This window comes from Columba livia, chromosome 13 (genome assembly GCF_036013475.1).
Source record: "Columba livia isolate bColLiv1 breed racing homer chromosome 13, bColLiv1.pat.W.v2, whole genome shotgun sequence".
NCBI lineage: Eukaryota > Metazoa > Chordata > Aves > Columbiformes > Columbidae > Columba > Columba livia.
This window is the reverse complement of record NC_088614.1, coordinates 8978707-9000201: the sequence shown is the minus strand read 5'-3', so window position 1 is coordinate 9000201 and position 21495 is coordinate 8978707. Positions and strand designations below refer to the sequence as shown.

The window sequence follows — 21495 nt, the reverse complement described above, 5'->3', positions numbered from 1 at the left end:
GCATCTTCAACATACACTGGAGACTCACAAAAAGATTGAAAATAATGCGAGAAAATTCCAGTGTGAAGTTTTTGAGCACTGTAGCTGTCATAAAGTTAAAACTGTTGAGTCCTTAAACTGGATAGTATCTTAATATTAGATTCAAAGTCAGTCATATTTTAAGACTTTAGGCTTAAGATATTTGTTCATGTTTAATCAAGCCAGAAATAGGCCTCACTTCCACTACATACCAGTCATTTTTGTTAAGCCAGCGGCTGAATATGATAAATAAATAAAAGGGATGGGAGGTTAGAAGTCATCTCATCTGCCAGCTGAACTGTTCGCCATGTTCTTTTGTAGTCTTGAGAGAGAGGAAAAAGGGAAAAAGAAAAAAAAAAAGTTAATAGAAAGGTTATTAAGAGGTAAATAACGAAATGCCAAATAGCTTTTCCCAAGGAACCATCTGCTCCAATCACCACGAAATTCTGCAAGCATTGTGTTTTACTTCTTAATGCCTAAGGAGAGTTTTTTTGCCAATATTTCCAATCCAACTTACAGGCCAAATGAGCAATCAGCAGATTAAGATCCGCAGCCTCTGGAGCAACGGCTTGGCTGGTGGGATATAAGTCTGATCAATGAGGAACTTTGGGAGGTGCAAGTAGAGGTTTTGAGTGATTATGGTAATAGAGAAACTGCCCAGAAGGTGTGACAAATAAACCATGAATACTGAAATATACTGAGCCATAACTATACCTTTACTGAGAGACTTCCTCAATGAGTATCTGCACATCATCAGCAGAACTATAAAGTTGCTGATTTTGCAGACATTTCTTCCTCAGCTTGATAAGTTAATATATATTGTTTAACATGATAATGTAGCAAGCTGTTGTTTTGTGGTTTGAAAGCCAGCTGCATGTGATTGATGCCAGGAAAGGAAGTATTTATAAAATGACACTGAATTAGAAGTAGTCAGTTTATGGGTCTGGGGAAATGAATCTTTTATGAAGAATAAAACTTTATGATGAAGGGGTAATACTGAAGAAGCATGCGTCTTGAATTAAACTCTTTTGGACAAGATGTAAAATATAAAATTGTATCACTGTATTTTTAGGAAAGAGATCTCTATAAACATTGTCTTTTGTGATGGTCCAGTCCCAAATGTGTGGTCATGTCTGTTCTCTCTGTGAACACCTCAACTAGGACAGGAAAGTTCTTCCTTGGAAATGTCATTATCGGATGTCTCCAAAAGGTTCCCAGAATGTATTTTAGCTGCTGGTTTACAGCTATTGTGGTTTTTGAGGCATCATTCACAAATAATAGCCCATTCTATTTTTTTTTTCCCCTGTGTAGGGGGCCTTGTTTGTTTTGTTTTAATGGAATAAAACATAGAAGATCACAGAATCACAGAATCACAGAATCACAGAATCGACTCGGTTGGAAGAGACCTCAGAGATCATCGAGTCCAACCCTTGGTCCAACTCTAGTCCGTTTACTAGATCATGGCACTAAGTGCCATGTCCAATCTCAGTTTAAAAACCTCCAGGGACGGCGAGTCCACTACCTCCCTGGGCAGGCCATTCCAATGCCTGATCACTCTCTCTGTAAAGAATTTCTTTCTAATATCCAGCCTAAATTTCCCCTGGTAGAGTTTAAGCCCATGCCCCCTTGTCCTATTGCTAACTGCCTGGGAGAAGAGACCAATCCCCACCTGGCTATAACTTCCCTTCAGGTAGTTATAGAGTGTGATGAGGTCACCTCTAAGCCTCCTCTTCTCCAGACTAAACAACCCCAGCTCCCTCAGCCTCTCCTCATAGGTCTTATGTTCAAGTCCCTTCACCAGTCGTGTTGCTCTTCTCTGGACCCGCTCCAGCACTTCAATGTCTTTCCTGAACTGAGGGGCCCAGAACTGAACACAATACTCCAGGTGTGGAGATACTACTGTGCTTTGAAAGGAACAGACAGCATTGAACTCTGGTTAGTTTGCAAACCTGTTTGTGAGCACAGGAGCATAAAGGGATAAGTGCCATAGGACAAGCCATTCTCAGGATGGTTGCAGAAGTCCGGCACTAACGTTCAGCTCAGTACAACGGCTTCGGTTTTGTTTTCAGACGTAGTGTTCAGCAGCTCCTGTGGTTGTTGTAGCAATGCGAGCATATAGGTGATGTTTAGAAAGATTAGTTTTCTGTATTGATTTACATGAACAGAAACCAGTAGAAACCTATATAGACTATATTAATGCATAATGACATCTAAAGACAACTGCAAATTTAATGTGTGTTTTTACATCTGTTTTATTAACTCATGAGAATAGACTAACATTTACTTAAATGTAAATGCCACTTTGATAGTAGCTAAAATCCGATATCTCAAAACTTTTGACAGCAGCAGCACAGAAACAAATGGATCTAATTTTCTACAGCTTTGCTCCTAGAGCTAGCATCTCTATGCAAAATGAATGTCAAATCTGCTCTTCTGGGTTACTGGAATTGCTTATCCGTATGCACCAGAGGAATGATTGTACGGAACAAGAAAATGTCCAGTGAGTTGAAAGGTTAAAGAACTGCAGCTGACAAATCAGAATCATATTCAGCTGTTGTATTAAGCCAGTTTTATGCCAGAGTAACTAGAGATTCGGGGGTTTACGTCAGATCTTAACATCTACAAGTGCCTTCACATTCTTATCATCAGGAATATTTCAGTGGGGCTGTATAGGGTGACTATATAAATACTACCTGAGAATATATTTTAATCAGTTTCTAAATCTATGCTGAGCGTGAACTCCTCTAATAGATTAATAATGGCAGCAACTGTATATTCATTTAAAATACAGTCTAAAGTACTGGAGTATTGTATTTTTATGGAGAGAGTTGCGTACCGAAACCCATTGAATTTCACTTCTACTTGGTCATTCTTGAAGATTTGCCTTAATTCTCATTATTTCACTGAAGTCTTGTAGCTTAGGAGATCTTCATGAAACACATTATCTAATATGAATATAAATAATCTCCTTGAAATGTGATATATATCTAAAAAATAACACATTGTGTTGTACTTGTGAAAAGAGGGTGAATCTTCATTTTTCAAAACAAGAAAGCTGCTCTTTTTTCTTCTGAAGAAGTCTCAAACAAAGTAGGTGAAAATATCAGGGCTAGGATCATCTTGTAATATTGGAAAACATGGCATGGTATCCAGTGGTAAGCTTCTTTTTGAGCTGTCTGACCTTTAATCACTGGTGAATAAAACCAACATGCTGTCAGATCTCTGTTATTTTTCTCAAGGGGGTAACTTTGCCTGAAGTAGCAATGAAGAAAAACGTTTGAGAGCTTATATTCAAGGTCACTACAACAAGAGGCAATACTTTGTACTCTGGGAAGTACAGCAAAAGAAAAAACAGGAAAAAAATAAGAAACATATCTAAACAAGGCAGTCGTGTTTGTTTAGCAGTGAACCAGGCAGTTGTTATGTCAGGCTATAAGTGAAGCTGGGTTTGTTTTTATTTGTTTGTTGTTTATTTGAGTTTTAAGTGTTCTGTGCTTCAAGACCTTCACAAAGCATATAAAACTACTGTTTATCATTGTACATGGGTGATATATATTTCTGTTCTGCAGGTTCTTCCAATGTAATGTCTTAGGTTTTGTCTGTACCAGAAGATTTTAGTCACTTACGGTTGTGTTCACACTGAGAACAGATTATATATGGTCTTACAGATCTGTTAAGAAATGAAAACGTTGTATTTGAAGTGTTTTTCATCAGCATATTTTAAAATGATACTTGCCCACCAAAGGCCTATAGGGAAAAATAAAGGGTTAGACACCACATAAGAAATAATCTCTGACAAAGAATTATAAATAACTGTGATGTTGCAGTTCACACATTAGATAAAATGGTTCCACTGCTCTGGTGTGTGTGTCTAAGGGAAAGGAAAACACTTGATCCTGTGATGCGGGGGTACGTGTTCCACCAGCTAAGGAGAGAACTGGCAGCATCTCAGTCCTCCCTGTAGTAACTGTGATTTAGAAGAAGAGTTTTTTCTTCTGTACATCATTTAGGAATCTGTACAGTCAAGAGCATTTACCTTATTGCACTCTGTAGCAGAACAGTATGTTATAGCATTTGTATGTTAAAAAAAAAAAAGCCTTTGTCACTTGAAGCATAGCCTGGCAATAGAGGTGCTTTTTTTTTTCTTTCCAATTGAGGCTGATAAAAAGCACATAAATTTGTACAAATTGAAATTATAATAATGTAGGCTTTAATCATTACAAAGTTTCTTACTGACAGAAATTAGAATGTTCAACCATTCTGAAACTGTACAAGACTTTAAAGTGAAAACAAAGATCTTTCTTATTTCAGCATTGTCATCTTCATTATAAATATCCTGTAGATGTTCTACTTGTAGAATTTTAAGTGAAAAAGATATGCCTGTAGTTCATTTAGTGAAAACCAATTAATCTGAATGGAAACAAAGCATTCAAATATGGGGAACTTATGCTAGAATCATATGTGTACTGCAAACCAGAAACACTAGTTTTTTGTTGGCTCAGTAGCAAGTGAAAATAACACAAATACAAGTACAGAGTAAATATCAGGTGAAGCTACTTAGTGGCCTTGATGAGATAATGATGTATTATACCCACCTGGTGCTCACATGCAGCAGCAGAATTTCACATGGTCTTGGTAACTGTGTTCCGTTGTCTGTCCGTGTTTCCCTTAGGAACGACTGTGATGCGTATGACGGCGTTTGACGCTGACGACTCCAGCACAGACAACGCTCTTCTGCGGTACAACATCCTCAAACAGACACCTACCAAACCATCTCCAAATATGTTCTACATTGACCCAGAAAAGGGAGATATCGTTACAGTGGTGTCACCTGTGCTTTTGGATCGTGAGGTAAGTGAACATTTTCCTGTTGCCTGTCTGACATTTTAATGTTTGTGCCTATAGTCTTCTTCTGTGATGTGAAAAGAGGTTCAGAGGATTGTGGGGGTGGGGATTCAGAGGTTCAACTTTAAGGAACCTCTTAAAAGTTCTGTTTATTTATTGGTTGGGCTTAAGAAGCTAAATGCTGTCGTAAAGTTAAAACTGTTGAGTCCTTAAACTGGATAGATCAATATTTATAAATCTAGCAGTTCATAATTACTGGGCAAGACATTTAGTGTTGGATGGTGAGAGCAAAGATCTCTGGAATAAGTGGAATTCAACTTAGAGTTACCAATAAATGGTTTGGAGGTGGAAAAAGCCCCAAACCTAGTTGTACATACAGCTTGCTATGAGCTTTGTACAGTTTGGTGCTTTAAATCCTTTTCTAGAAATTTCTTTATGTTGAATGGATTTAATAGACTAATTAACTTGGTATCCTATAGGGAAAAAAATGAAAGTAGAAAAAAGGAATAGTAAAGGGATGGGTAGTCTGTATGTAATTTTAAGGTGGATTACCATCGTACTAAAATCTGTTTACTAGATCACTAGTAGATGTAGATCACTAACATTATGAGAGCATAAATTGACAGCAAAGAAGGCTTACATATGATCATTTCATGTTCAGAAGATAATAAAGTAGAGCAAATCTGTTAAGACAAAGATCTAGTTATCAGAAAATATGAGAACTGGGCACCAATACAAGGATGACTTAAACAGTTACTCTATAATCTCCATTTCCTTCAGTTACATAGCCCTGTGAGCTCTTAGGTTCCTGGAGACAACCAAAATGTTCTTCTTTCTTTTTCTGATTTACTGAATTTGTCTTTCTAAGATTCAGGACTGTCCAATGTTTCAAATCCAGCATGTTATTTTTCATTTTAACAAAATGAAAATGGTGCCCATACCACTTCAGTTTAGAGAGGTTCCAATTCTGTCACACTTGTGTGGCTGCCCACAGAATCACGCCCAAGTTAAGATGTATATAATCACTACCTTTTTGCCTCAAGTTTTGCTTCTAAATTCATTGTTTCAGTTCAAAAGCTTTACGCTGTTTTCTAAAGTCAGTTTTATTCCTAATAGATAACCGCTCCCCAGATTAAACCAATTTACTCAAAATTAGAAAATCAATAGAAGGGAATGAACATGCCTGCTTTTCCTAGTATCTTCCAAAGGTCACTGGTGATTCATGAAATAATGATGCTGTCCATACAAGAAGTTTGGCCTCAATCGAATGGATATTACAGCTGGGTAGTATATCCTGACAGTAAGATCTGAATTCCTCATGATTTTTAATAATAGTAAATTCAATACCTTTACTTTGAAGGTGACATGGCAATCTGCAGTCTTGTTGAAACTGCAATGTAATTTTTGTTGCTGCTGCAAATACTGTGTGTTTTATGAGCCAAAATGTAGGGCTGTGTAAAATCTTAACACTAAAAACAAGCATTATCTGCAGTTAAAATCCAATCTAATATTGTCTTGTCAGGTGAAATGCTTGATAAAAAGTATTGTTTTCCATTTCTTCATGAGATGCTTTGTCATCTTTGTGGGTTTAGCCTCTTCTCCCTCTTCCCTCTTATGTATGTCTTATGTAGAAACTGGTAGTTCTGTCTCCTTTTTTAAATCTATGGAATTAGCCATTTGTGGCCAAAGATGTATAACTTCTATTTTTAACCAAAGCAGCAGCTTTTACAGACAAGTGGCCCTGTGATCCTGTTCTGAACAATTCTGGGTACCCACATAATCTTGAAACTTATAAATTACTCTTATGTATTTCTATATAGCTCATGAAATTGAATTATTGTAAAAGAATTGTCTGCCTAAGGTAGAGAGAGATGGGAGTAACATCTGGAGGAGGAAATGTCTGTCTAGTTACTACTCAGGGAATAAGGTACCTGCATATCACGGTGCTTGAAGAAGTGACTTTCAGTATGCTCGAGAGCTGGTGGGCAGGAGGGAGCACTATTTGCCACTGCTCTGTGGGATATCAGCTGATATTAGTGCCTTATTGTTATTATATTTTATCTCAAGAACCTTTGTAGATCTTAAATATTTTGGCTATTTATCACAGTCTTCTATGAACTGTATTGTAGAGGCATGGGACAAAGAAATGTTTTTTCCCCTGAAACCCTTGCTACTAGGCATGTAACATCAGAGGATAAAAAAATCTAGATATGATGTTTGGAGAAGCACTGTATGAAACAGTATTTGTGAACAGAGGAGAGGAATGCTTTTACTTTCTTATGCTTCTTTTGTTGACATCTCACAGAATCACAGAATGTCAGGGATTGGAAGGGACCTCAAAAGCTCATCCAGTCCAATCCCCCTGCCGGAGCAGGAACACCCAGATGAGGTTACAGTGGAGAACATACTGTAGTAGACAGGCCTAGGGAACAGCGAGGTTTTTCATTAATGTTTGCCATTGCCTGGAAAAGAGAATAGGTGTTGAACAACTCACCTGGTTGTTTTTGATGACTGGGATCTGAGTCAGCAGGTAACTGGGTGAAGCTCATGAAGGTACACATAGTATTTATATGGGGTTGGACAAAAAGGTGCATTTCTGCTGGCAAATTCCACAGCTCTAGAAACTGAAAAAATTGGTCCTGCAGAGTCTGATTATTCATAGCTGCCAATTCAAACCAGCAACTTCTCCTAGGTTTTACCTGAACTTTAAATTGGGTCAATTGTCTATGATTTTTATGTCCTTTTCTAGATCTGTTTATTTTCTGTTTAAATCTTTAAAGTGAGTACCTGTCAAAAGTGAATTATTCTTAGTTGTTTCTTGTTAGGTGTACTATTTAGAACTATCTGAGCCCTAGACACCATTAAGATGCTGAATTAAGGTAAAAATTTCTATAGGATGGACATAAAGAAGGAAGAAAACTATTTCTTGTTAATCATATGTATACACACCAGAGGTTCATGTGAACTGTTTTAAAGTAAATTAAAACACTAATTAAAATTACTGATATTTTCCTTCTCTTTTAGTAAGTTTTACCACTGCTTGGATCTTGATGCTTTTGGGAAACAAGTTAACAGAATATAAATTGTTTGGGTCTTTTTGTTTGTTTGTTTTTAATTTTAAGTATCATTTTTTCATGTGTGTGTATCAGAGGGAAAATGGGACTGGGGGTATTGCCTACTGAAAGATACTGAGATCCAAAGATACAGGGCGTCTGCAGATTTTACACATACTGTATAGTCCATATTATTTTTCTGTGCTTCAACATTTTCAGAAAATTTGCTATGGCATAGCCTCAGAAATTCTTGTTTCAGTGCAAACAATCAAAATACAGGTATTTTCCCTGTAGTAAAATGAAGTTGCACCATCTAGAGAGATCAGTTTTTCTATCCAATTGAATCTATTTTTGAAAATCTTAACATGCATAAGTAAACCTCTAGGTTAATACTAATTTTAAGGAGATGAAAATCAAATCAAACATTTTTTTTTTCTAGTAATAATTTAGAATTAAAAGTTAATTCGAAGTAGTCACTTCTTAAAAATAAGACAATTTAAAAGGGAAAAAAAAGAATTAACTTGTTGCTGGTGAACCTCAAACTGTGCATCTGCATGTCCTTTTAGCTACTTAGGATCAGCTCCAAGGAAAGACAATTTTGTTAAATTCCTGCAAGGCTTCAAAATTTCTTTTTCCGTGTCTGGCATTTATTAGGGCTTTTGCTAAACTGAGGGTGTGGAGATGGGAACAGTGCCTGGTGTAAGTGACCTCTACTTGAAAGGCTGTTCCAAAGCTCTTCTGTGCATAAGGCAGCAGAAGGAATACGTCATATTAATGGCATCACTCTCTCTTTGGAGTTGTTTTCTTTCTTTCACTACCTAGAAACAGAAAGGTTGTCTTCAGTATTTTCTTTGGGTTACCTCTCTGCTTTCAGATCCCCAACCTAGCTATTTTATTTTTTTAGCTTTGGTAGTAATTGAACGGGTGTTTGATTTAACATGGATGGGTGACAGCGCGTGCTTTGAAACTATTTCCGTACTATAATATCACCTACAAAAGTCTTAAGTAAAAAAAGTCATTCTCTCCACTGTGCAGAAAAGATGTGTGTAGGAATCCCACAGATGACATCCAGCAACTGCTGAGTGCTTTTGATTTCCATTGACATCTGCTGAGGGAAGCCGAGCGCTTCATGCCTTCAAGGAAAGACTTAGCGCCATACAGGATTTGTAGTTACATACCAGCATATTTTTATTCATAAATTTTTCAGATTGAAAATTGTTTCCAAAAGTACATGATTCTAAGGGTTTGCAGCAAAGCTCAGGTAATTTCTCAAAGTATGTCCATTTTCATTTTCAGAAGGCAGCTAAGGACGTATTTTTGAAGATTAATGTGGTTTGTTGGTTTTTTTTATTTCTTTTCTTGTGGGAGTTAGGCATCCTTGAATGTGTCAGCAATAAAGATTGAAGAGTGTTAGGGGGCAAATTATACCTCCAGATATCCATTGGAGAATACATTTTGATTCATAAATTCAGAGGAGAAGGATGCCCTCCATCAAAGTGTATGATCTGAATGACCTGACATAGAGCACAACAGAAAAAAAAGAAAAAAAAAAGAGGAAAAAAAAGAAAAAAAAAAAAAGGTTGGGGGAAGAAGAAGAAAAGAAAAAAAAAAGAAAAAGGAAAGAAACATTGAGGAAATGTCCTGAATTTTGTATTCCAGGGATGGAGAGTCCACTTCAAAGTGACACTTGCTGCAGTGAAAGAAAAATAACGCTCCTCATGTGCATAGAAGGAGAAAATGCTTGTAGTCTTGTAGAATCAACTCTTAAATTTCCTGTATGGATTGGTAATCAGTTTTTCTGCTTACCCACAATTCTGTTTTGCCGGGGTTACAGACCCCTCTGCTCTGCAGGAAAGTAACTGTGTGAATTGTATAAATTTTATATGACTAAAGCACTACAAGAAAGCTATTGCCACATTTGCTTAAGTGAAATATTTACTTCTCACAGTTTGAGGAGCAATATGCTTTTGCTTTAGATAGGAACTGCTGTGCTGAATTTGAATTAAAGTTAACAAATAGTTTGAGATATCTGCTGCATGCTGGACTATGTGTTGTCACATATGTTTTTAAACGCCTCAAGTAAACTGATTCAAGTATTCTGTGATTCTGAGTAACCCTGGGCTGGAGTCAGTTAAAAGTGAGTTCCCCAGTGAGACTGTGTTCTGTAACCATTTGAACCATCTTGGTGCATCGATCTCCCGTTATTTGAATCATATATATACCTTTCCCTTTGTTTGTGAGTTGGAAACACGGAGCTGAGAACCAAATGCCATAAACTCTGAGAAATCTGAAGTTATGTTAGCCCATCCTGCTCATGTTTACGTGGACCGCTTGTAATAATGTAATAGCCGGCTGAGCCTCCTGCTTCACTGGATGGCTCCAAGCTTCAAACAACAACTGCAACAAAATACAGTGTATAACAACTCGCAGATACCCATTCCTGTCCATGCGTTGATGAATGGCTGTACAGTAGCTAGCAATTTTTCAAGTCAACAGCAGCTCACCGATATATATTCGCCAATCCACTGGTCACACGGAGGAGTGAATGCTTGTGGAAGTGTTCTTTACATTATGCAACCAGTTCTGCTATGATAAGTAAATCACAGTGTTCTTGTTGATAGGGCTTAAGTTCTCTGAAGGGGTAGCAGTAGGAAATAGAAAAAGCTTGTCCACTTCTGCAGATGGACACTGCCCTCTTTATACATATTTTCCATTTTGGAGATAAGTATATTGACTGCTTAAGACACATATTACTTACTCGATCTAAATGCAAATGCTGAACCAACAGTGCACTCTCATTTTTAATGAAAAGATATTAATCTTTTCAGAAAATGCATTCCACATTTGATCTTCATATTAACCTCTAAAATATTCATATTTACAGTGATTGTGGGAGAACGTATACCTTGAAGCATATCAGCTCTGAGCTGGAATAATTGTATCATTTTGTCTTGTCTTCTCTGACAGAATTCCCACTTGCACACCTTTAACTTGTTTTGCAATATAATAAATTCCATAGCTGGACCTCAATTTGTATGGTTTGGGGTTTTTTAGTGACTGATATGGCAATACCTCATATTTATTTTTTTCTTAAAGTACAAGATAAACAAGCATTCACCCCTTTGCCTTGATTAATGCATTCCTTACACTGTGGTTTCTGATGCCTGTAAACATGAGGAGCAGTGGGTCTTTGGTCAGAGAAAAGTGGTGGGTCTTCAGTCTCTTTTCAGACATGATTCCATACTCTGTTTTATCTCAAATATTAAGAAAGTAGAAACATGTGGAGAAGAAAGCTGCTGGTTATAATGCTAATTTATCAACAGATGGACAAAGAGATGGAAAGTGCTTGTGAGATGTAAACACATATTTGAAGTTAAGTTTATGATGAACTTTCCAGCATTTGGTCTTAAATGTCTTCAGTTAGAATCTCATTTTACTAGATGTATTCTTTGTTTGGTTCCCATTATGTTTTTGATGAGAAAGCTCATTAAGCCATTCTTAAATCTTGGGAGAGGCTGTGCAAAAGAGGTAAATAAAAATAAAAATTATACATGAAAATATAAGTAGTATCATTCAGGTTGGGAATAGTAAATATTCCCATTACCAGAGCACGAAAACATTGTTCATTTAAAACAAAAAAAAAAAAGCTGTAGCAGTAGAATTTCTGCAAATCTTTCATTACATTGTTACGATCTGTTTCTACTTTCGTTTAGTTCAACACATAGTTTGATAGTCAGATTTTGGGTTAAAAAGAAAAACACAGAAAATTATCTGACAATAATAGTGATGAGATTTTCTTTTCTATAAAAATCTGTGAGGGATGAATGTATCACATTGGGAACCTCGCAGGCAACCATTTCAGCACAATATTACTGACTCCTTCTGGACAGTGAATATAATATCAAGATCACAAGGCAGATAAATGACAACAATAAGCACAACATGTAAGAATCCTACCTGTGAATAAAATAAAACCATGGTGTGGGCAAACACAGTCACTTTCTTCGTAAAGGAAAGGTTCACTGAACAAGCTACTGTCCACGTGTAGCTGCTCCTTTACAACTTCATCCAATATAAATGGGGGAAATCGCTGTATATACTACTTCAGCTTCTTAAACTGTAGATTGCAGGTGGGATAAATAAATAACCGCTTAACAGGCAGAGCTTCCGTGGGGACAAGTTTCCCTCCTCTGTGCAGATGAACCGTGTGAAATCTCAGGCTGTCTCTTGAAGAATATTTTTCTACTTGCTTTCACTGATACTGGGGGAAGAGAAAAGAGCATTCCCAGCTCTTCATGAAGATCTTGGGTGTATTTCTCAGATAGGCTGCTAGCTCTTCTTTCCTTAGTATGTTATCTACTGTAGGATGAAAAACAGGTTATTCTCAACTATGGATGACTCCAAGTGTCATTTTAAAATATATATTCCTGTCATAGCTTACTTTTTGGAAAATCTCCTATTTTTTTACAAGAAGATGTGAATATAATTTTTTTAAACTTGTGGTTCTCTGTAGCTCCACAGGGAAATAGTGTATTCTCCCTCTCATGCTTTGGGTTAGGAGTTTTGGTATCAGTAGTTCCTATGGTAGATAGTTTGCTGATGCTTTAGACATGTCACTCATTTGAACATCATGAGTTTCTCTTTCATTGATGTATTGCAGAGAGATTTAAAAAAATACCATCAAGACACTAAGAGTGACACAAAGCATGGTATCAGCTGCCAATATACTCTTAATAGAGGCTGACAACTGAAATGTTATCTTTTTTTGGCCAGAGTTTCTATATTTAAAAAGTTGAAAGGAATATTAGCTCTATGGACTTTTTGATGTTAAAATCCCACTGTGACAAATGACTGTCTAAGAGGCTAAAGAAGTGGTATACTTAAAACAAAATCTGTGAATCTGTGCAGATTTTGCAGAGAGAGCTGGTTAATTACTAAATGCTGGCACATATTCTGCTAGTATGATGGTCACTAAATGGAAGATACCTTGCACTTCGTAGATACCTGGGGCAATGATTTCAGTTAGGGAGAAAGAGGATTGGAAGGGTCAAAAGGTGAGAAAAATCTGAAAGATTCTCAATGCCTATTTTTTTTTTTTTTAATCCTTTTTTAGGATCAAGAGATAAGCCTACAAAAGGTAGAAGTCTCTATTGATTAATCCAAACACATCCCTCCCCCCCCCCCGCTTTTTTTTAGATATCCCTATCTTCCAAACAACTTTTGCTGTCTGGATAAGGCAAACTCCTTGTTACAGAAGTGTTAAGGATGTACAGCAGTTTATTATTGAAAAAAAAACTTTGTGAATTTTCTGTCTTAAAAGGAAAACATCTGGAAGCAGTCAGTTTGCAACCAGCATCAATCAAGTAGAGTTAGTACCAAAAAGCAACTGGAGTTATTTCCAAGTCAATATAGGAATAATTGCTTAGATATGTTGGAGTTGCAGCTCAGAGTACTTGGGACTCTACAAGAGTTATCCCACAGATGCTTCAGGAGACAGTTTTGTGTGTTTCAATATGAAAATCAATTGTTAGTCTTTCCTTGAAATACTATAAAGCTTTGGAAACCAAGTAATTAACAACTATCTCTTTAATCAAGAGCAGTATCAAATCCATACTTACATACTTGTGACTGTAATGACCACCTCACCCTAATGGTGTTGGAAATTCACCCAACATACGTGCATCTCTATGCTCTCTTGGCAAGGGAGAGATTTACCCAGTGCCAGAAATCGGGACTACAGACTGGTCATCTTCCCAAGAGAAAATGAAGAAGACCCTTAGATTAATGTTTAATATCAAAAAGGAAAAAAGAATAGCTATAAAGCTTCCTTAACTCTTTTAGATATATATATAGGTTTGTCAAGTACATATAGGGTTACTTTTAGTGTTCTACCAGTATCATTCAGATTTCTCTGTGCCCTTATCGTGGGATAATTCCTCTGGCATTGATGGTACATTACTTTGGATTCCCCAAATGCCAATCAGATAACAATTCATCTTTCTCATTTCATTTTCCCTTTCTTTTATCTTTCGTGTTTTCTTCTGACTTTCTATTTTTACAGTGCATGTAGCAAAAATTATTTAAACTATGCTGATTTGTAGGAGATCTTATCTTAATGCCATCAGTGAGAAAATTCTCTCCCAATTCTGCCTAACTCTATCTATTCTTTGTGCTGGAGTATCTAACTACAATAATATGAATTAAAATGTGGGCTGGTTTATTCTGAACTTTTACTTTCAGTGTAATTGTATTCTTTTGGCTTCTGTGAAACATTAGGTTGCTTTCCTCTATTTAGTTGTGTCCAAATCCCATAGTCCTCAGTCTGCACTATAGAGCTATATAAAACTCCATTCAAGTTTAAAACAAACACACACCAAACCTCAGGCTACATGAATAAGATTAGTTTTTAGTTTTCTGTTTGTATGCTCAGGAAATCAATTAAAAGGTAATCTGTGAAGGCAGAATGTGAATAATGTTGATATATTGGGTCTAATATAGCATTTAGTTCTTGGAACAGGTAAACATGGGTAAATATAGAGAAATATCCTGAAGGAACATCCCTTTGCAGAGACCTGGAGATGGAAAAACTGTTGAATTAAGCACATATACATGTAAAGAGTCATGTTAATGAAATTCTCCTCTGCTTCTCTTTTGGACTGGAGAATCTGCTAGTGTTTCACTTGTAATACATTCATGTAACTTTTTGCCTTTTAAAATTTTCATATATTGAGCAAAGTATGAAAATTGAAATCTTAATTAAAATATAACTGGAACATCCCACAGGGACTAGTGGCAGCCTTTGAATCTGTTTTTAGTTGTAAATGTGGATATTACATCCATATTATGTAGATATAAACATTTCAGAAGCTCAAAATCTAAAGCATAAATGAAGCAACTCAATCATGTAGTTGATTACTGTAGAATTAAAGAAGTTCAATTTACCACAGAAGGGCTAGCCTTGTCTTTATGTACATTATATACTTTTTTGATATGGCTATGGAAGTTCCCTAAATGATTGATGTTTTTTTTTTTTTTTTCTTTTTTTCGTTGCTGGAGGATCACTGAATTGTCTGTCAGTGATCAAAATGCCATCATTTATGCATATAATTCTGTGTTGCTGGTTACTTTTTGCAGTTTGGTTTTGACAACTTTAATTTGCTCTGTCCTGTGGCATGGACTTTTTTTTTTTCTAAGGCAAACTCAGTTTCCTTGAGAGGAAATCCATAAAGCATCATTCTCCCTGCAGAACAAGTATAAGCTGACTCCTTCAAGACCATATATAAATCACTCTTAAGGGAAGATATTGCTCACTCAGAAGAGTGATTTGTAAACACTTTAAGTTTGTGCCATATTATACCACCATCTTCAAATAGATACCTCCATCTAAAATATGAATTCTGCCTTGTGGGTTGATGGGACCATGAAGCAGTTTTATGAATGTTGACTTTTCTGTTTTGACAAGCAACTAAGATGACTTCAGACCATGTTGCCCGATACTGTTCATTCATGATTTTTAGAATACTGGACCGCAACCTGCCTTAGATGAGCTGTTATTTTCAACATAAGAATTGAATAGCCTTGCCACCTTGGTTTTTCTTTATAGTATTTATACTAGGATGTTGCCTTGCATAAAATTTGGAAGCACACTTAGATGGGTCAGGCAACATAGATGCTACTGATGAAATGTGTAGTAGTGCTGATAGAATCACAGTGTTCGAAACAGGGGATAATTCCCCAGACAATCATGAACATATTGCAACTTTAAGGGATTACAACAGAAAAGAGGCCCGAGAATCTGGCCTTCGCTTCTGCAGCGAAGAGGAGCGGAAGTAAATTTTATTCCAAATGTATTTCAATTTAATAAACATCTGTCATGTATATTTAAAACTGTCATTTCAGGATTGTAATTATATCATCTGAAAATAAGTCCTCCGCAAAAGAGAATTGAAGTGACAGGCTGAAGAAAATGAAACATGACGTTGCTCGTGCTCCTTTCGTCCTAGAGCTAAAATTTAAATTAATTTTCTTCTTCTTGTCAGAAAGTATTTTAATTGGAAATTATTTTTGATTGCAGTTTTCAGAAAGGAATGGGATTCTTCCCATTGTATGTGTACAGAAGATGTTGTGTCTCCATAATATTTTAATAAATTAATCACTTGCAGATATTTTAAATAGTTGGCAGCTGCACTGATAATTCTAAAGAAGGTTAAAAAAATGTAAAAGCTGAGGTAAACATAAAGGTTTTTACCTTTTTATTTTTTGTTCCTCAGCACTTTTACATACAGCCATGTTATGTTTGTTGCTATAGTTACCTGCTTGTTGAGAGAAATGAATATTTGATATTAGCAGTAACTAGACTGTAAAAATTAGATATGCTGTTCCATTTCAATTTAAGTTTATCACTTTTTTTTTATAGCTGAATTTCCTTTAAAAATGTTGAAGGGAAGTTATGGAGCCATATCTTTATAGGACATACAAGTCTCTATAGCCCTGCAAGTTCATTTACAGTCATTCCACAGTCTTCCAATGAACTAAAAGATCCTAATTAAATTTTCTTCCAATATACTTTCATTTTCAGCTTTCAGACCTCCTATAAGAGGAGTTTCTCCTATTAATATCTTAATCTAAATATCACAGAGGCCGATGGTAGTTATGCCATGGCCATCACAGATGGCGGCTTTCTGCACTTGAGACAGAGTGACCCAGCCTACAAGGGATGAAATAAAAGTGTTCGGCCTAATACCTCACTTCTGAATTATGTCTGGTTCGGCTTTTTGACACCTGATTCAGCCTTCACCAGACAGTGAACGTACGGGAGTGCAGCTCTAAATAGCTATCCAGGTAACAGTGCAGTGGAAGTTGCACGTTAGAAAGGAAAAAGGTCTGTTTAATAATAAAAAGAATATGCAAGTTTCTAAGAAAAATTACAAGATTGAAGCAGTTGCTACTTTCACATTTACTTCAGCACTATTATTTAACCGTGTGCATGAAACTCTTTGGCAGAAAGAGTGACTTAAGGAAAAATGTTGCTCTGAGACGTGGAACGTTGTCTCACCTGTGAGAAGTGACAGAAATCCTGTTGCCTGCATTATCTTTCATTACCCTAATTTCTGTTGTCTTAGAGATTTCTCTGTACTTTTGTTAATGTATCCTTGATAAAATACAAAACTTACAGATGAGCTAAAGTGTATGGAGATCAGTTTCCCTAGAGGATTTCTGCCTTTTAAATGAATGATGAGTGATAAATGGTAAGTACTGAAACGAGAGAGTTTTTCAGGGGAATTTGTCAAAAGTGTGCCTCTAATATCTAGAAATCTGGAGATTTCCACTAATGTGATTATATGTTTGAGAATACAAGAAAGAGACAGTAAAATCTGTGCTGCTAGTCATAAAGACCTGATTAAGGCTTTCTTGAGGTGACTGAAAGTTATCTCCATTGATTCTTGTGGCCAACTTTACAGCAGGTCCAGGGCAGCTGTACAGCTGAACAAGGGAATTAGAGGTAACAGGGCTTTTTGCTCTGCTCTTGACTTCTCACCACAGCCTGATTATAACATTAAGGCATCATGTTCCGGCCTTAAAAGAAAAATAATCACCAGGCTCTGTACACTATTGTCGCTCCACTTGTAAAGGTAGCATTTTCAGAGAACAATAGGTAAAAGCATTGCTTTTAGCAGTGTGGCTAAAGAGATGGTTGTAAGAGGTTCAGAAAAGCAAGAAGTGTGGTTCAGTTAGAAAATTCCAGCACTTCAACACAGGATTTGCTTTTTTCAAGCCTGTCTTTTGCTATGAGAACTGAAAAGGTCTAAGTCCAATCAGAAGGTTGTAGAAACTGTTATGAGTTAGTTTGGTTTTGGCTGTGTGTGTACCAAGAGTTCATGGCAAGGCAGGTTATGCTGTTCGGTCGAGTCTCCCTTACGAAAGGGTGATGTGACTTCCCCCCCAGCCACTTACCTGATCCGTTCTTATGCTTCAGGAGGAATGCTATCCTGACACTATCTTAATGCTAGATTCCACCATACATCTATCTAGTTTACTGATCCAGCAAGAGAAGTTCACTGGGGTGCTGAGCTGAACTGATTAATAGAAATGTCTGGTGTCTCCCAGAACTGTCACTGGGATGGAACCACATGGCTAAGCAGAGGAACAAGAAGCAAAGCCGTTTTCAGCAATGATGAGCCATTTTTTAGCTCAGCTGCTTTGGTAATTCCCTCCCCTACATCCATACATAGCTTTATTAATATAAATTGTTCCTTCTTTCAAACAGGTGCCTGGAGTCTTATTTAGAAACCCAATATAGAGATGGCATTTAACAATGCTGCACCAAAATTTGCAGTACCCCTTCAAAACAAACAAACAAACTGAACGAAGCTTCAAGAGTTACACTCTGTTTCTTCCAGAAGCAGAACAGCAGATAAAGTTGGCAAAACACTTTTACCTTGCTGGGTAGCAGCTGTAATGTATCTCAGATCATACTGCCACTCGGAATTCACTGTACATGGCTCTGGCTCTGTAAAGCGCATTGATTTCCTCCTGAGTGGAGAATGATACAGTGGAAGGCACCTTCCACCTTCTAAAAAATGCCCTCAGCACTATGTCATCGCCAACAATATGGCCCTTCTTCCCCAGAGAATAAGAAAAGAGATTTGTTTCTTATGCAGTAGCAAATTCCCCTAGCAGTAGCCTCAAGCCTGCAGTGGTTTTTCCATTTTGCATAATTTGTTAAGGAATGGATGATTTTTCACTAAGAACTGTATTCAGGTAGCAGGAATTCTTTAAAATTCAGTTCTTTGGTTACATTGAAAGTAGGGAGGACTTGAAATTTCTTGACTAACAGGGATCCTTGAATTAGTAATTGTGAGCTGCTTAAATACATATAGATTTCTATATATGTAAATCTATGTAAGTATATACATGTACCTTTTTTTTTTTTTCATTGAGAGTTCTTTGAAAGATATTTTAAAACTGGCTTAACTGGCTTGCATTTAATTGATAATGGGACATGGAATTTCATGATTGTGTTGTAGCTCTTGTATCGGAGCATGAAAGGTCAATTGCACCGCATGGAAAGGTGTAGGTACAATTAGATCAGACTTTTACTAAAGCAGCTACAAAACTGGAGGCTCACAACTTGATACGGTGTATTCTTTAGAGAACTAAGTCAAGATTTGAGGCTGTGTAAATGAGCTGAATTTATTTTCAGCTGTCAAGCAAGTCTTGTCTCCTCCCAGGTAGAAGGACCAGAATAATGAATACATAGATTCAACAAGTTCTAATAGAAACTTCTGTCTTGTATGCACTTTCCACTAGCATCGATGCATCAGCTTGTTATTTTTTCCCCGTAGTTCATATATCATATTTAGTTTATCAGCCTCCATATGAGGCAAAGAGGATTTGATTACATGATCTGACATGTCAATGTTATTTTTGGGAGGCAAAGGGATTTGATGATTTGATCTTAGTGACTTGGTAAGTTACTCCTACTTGAAGAGATGGGATTTAAATTAAACTGAGTTATATTAGTTTCCAGTAGATAAAGCAAGATATGTTTTTCTTTTTTCATCCCTGTAATGACAGAAAGTAGTAGGTAATTTTTGTTTCATGAAGATGGAAGACAGAAAACTGACATAGACTTTGGAATATAAATTAAGAATTTAGATGACATTTTGAGGAAATGGATAAGCAGAAGATGCCTTTTGCTTTCGTTGGAGTAAAGCCTGTCTTTTCCAATCCTATCCAGGGAAGATGAATTATATAGTATAATTCAGACTATTATTGATAAGTGTAATGGATCAAACAGAATATTCTAAGTTTTGATAAATAGTAGTGAGAAAAGTAACTTTCTAAACACTTTACTATTTTCTATACAGCCCATCACAGTAAATAATAGACAGTATCTTCAAAACAAATCACATAATGCACTGTGGAAAACATACTAGAATATTTTATATAACTTTAAACATATTTTTCACTCAGTGATAAATATTGGAGGAAACTGGAAAAGTGTGTTATAGCATTTTGCATATCAATATATTTCCTATTCATATATGGACATAACGGTAGCCACTTGAAGATATGGTAGCTGATTTATGACTTGTAGGTGAAAAAGGAATCTAGTGCAAATAGAAGGTAAAGGTTAAGGGAAGAATTGTTGCTCTTGTAAGAATTCTAGGTGAAAGTAATGAGTGCAGAAGAAAACGAGCAGCAAATACAAGTTATTGAAGAATCTGTGAAGGGATTCACAGTGCCTATTTTAGGCTTTTGATCAAGATACGCTCCTGTATACTCAATGAGGAAAGGGCAGTTTGGACCTTTGACATGTTGCATAGTCTATTACAAATTCCTGTTTCTCTCTGCTGATATATGGTGAGCCAGAATATGCTTAAAAACATGACACAGTAGAAGCAGCCTCCTCGCAGAATGGTGGGGTGACTACTCTGATCAACTACTGCAAAAAAAGCAGCCTGGAAAAGCTTGGGGAAAAAAGAGACCCCAGGACAAAATCTATTTGGCATGATCATTTCCTCTCTCTGAAATGCTGCGGTGTGGATTTTTACTTTTGTACAAACACCTGGAGAGGTACAATTATGTGTATTCGAAATCTCAGTCACATGAAAGTTGAAAATAATTCTAGGAGTTTCTTCTTCCTTTTGGTTTTTAGCTTAGTGTACATCTTTAACTGAAGGATGCAAAGATTTTATTTCTGTGGTACATGGATTGTATTATCTAGTCACAGTCTCTGTCATAGCAGAAAAGAATAACAACATCCTTCCAGATCAAAGACAATGCTTCATCTCCAAAGAGCCTGAACCAGTCACATAATTCATGGCTTTGTTTCTTGTCTACTTGTAAAAGATTCATGAGCACTTCTCTTGCCACTGTCTGCATCCATCTGGTTCTTAAGTAACATAAGCACAACTGCTTGCTGTTCGCATTCCATTTTGTTGTTGTTGTTGAATGCTCTTCTCAAGTTGCTAGGCTGGGACACAGCTAATGCAGAACCATCAATTTTTTTGTGTTTCTTTTCCAAAATTCTCCAGTAAATTGCATGCTGATGTTGGCAGAGACTGATCAAGAAAAGCACAACTCAGATTTATCTCTTTGTTCAGTCCTTTCCTGCAGTAGGGAAAACCTCAAATGGCCTGGCTGCACATCTACCTTTTTCTGGGTAATCCATCTCTGGAAACAATCTTTCACATGTGTAATTGTCTCCTTGGAGGACCACAGACTCCTGCGCTGGTGGCACACTGATTTATTCCTCTGCTTGTGTGTTTGGCCACACAATGTTGTGGTAGCTGGTACATTAGAAATTTGTGTCTTGAAATAATAACTGGATAGTAAGAAGAGGAAAAGAAAATATTGACTTTGAACTACTTATCTTAAAGCTGTTTTCTCATCTGCTTCTATTTATTTCCTTTTTTCTTTTAAAGTTCTGGCCTGATAAATAATATCTTTTCATCTCTCATCTTCTGATGAATCTCTCTTTTTCAATGAACAACATATATTTTAGAAAATTATATAGTTTTAAAAGTTTTCAGCATCAGTGAGATTAAAGATAAAATATAAAGGAACAAAGAGG

The 21495-nt window shown here is 36.6% G+C and overlaps 1 protein-coding gene across 7 annotated transcripts in view; it reads left to right on the top strand.

Moving 5' to 3' along the window:
* Positions 1 to 21495, top strand: part of CDH13 (cadherin 13) — a 460421-nt gene that overhangs the window by 313598 nt on the left and 125328 nt on the right. For all 7 annotated transcript variants that reach the window (XM_065028885.1, XM_005504744.3, XM_065028884.1 and 4 more), the window contains one exon: positions 4691 to 4869. In XM_065028885.1, coding sequence (XP_064884957.1) covers positions 4691 to 4869 — 179 coding nt within the window. The remainder of the gene's footprint in view (positions 1 to 4690; positions 4870 to 21495) is intronic.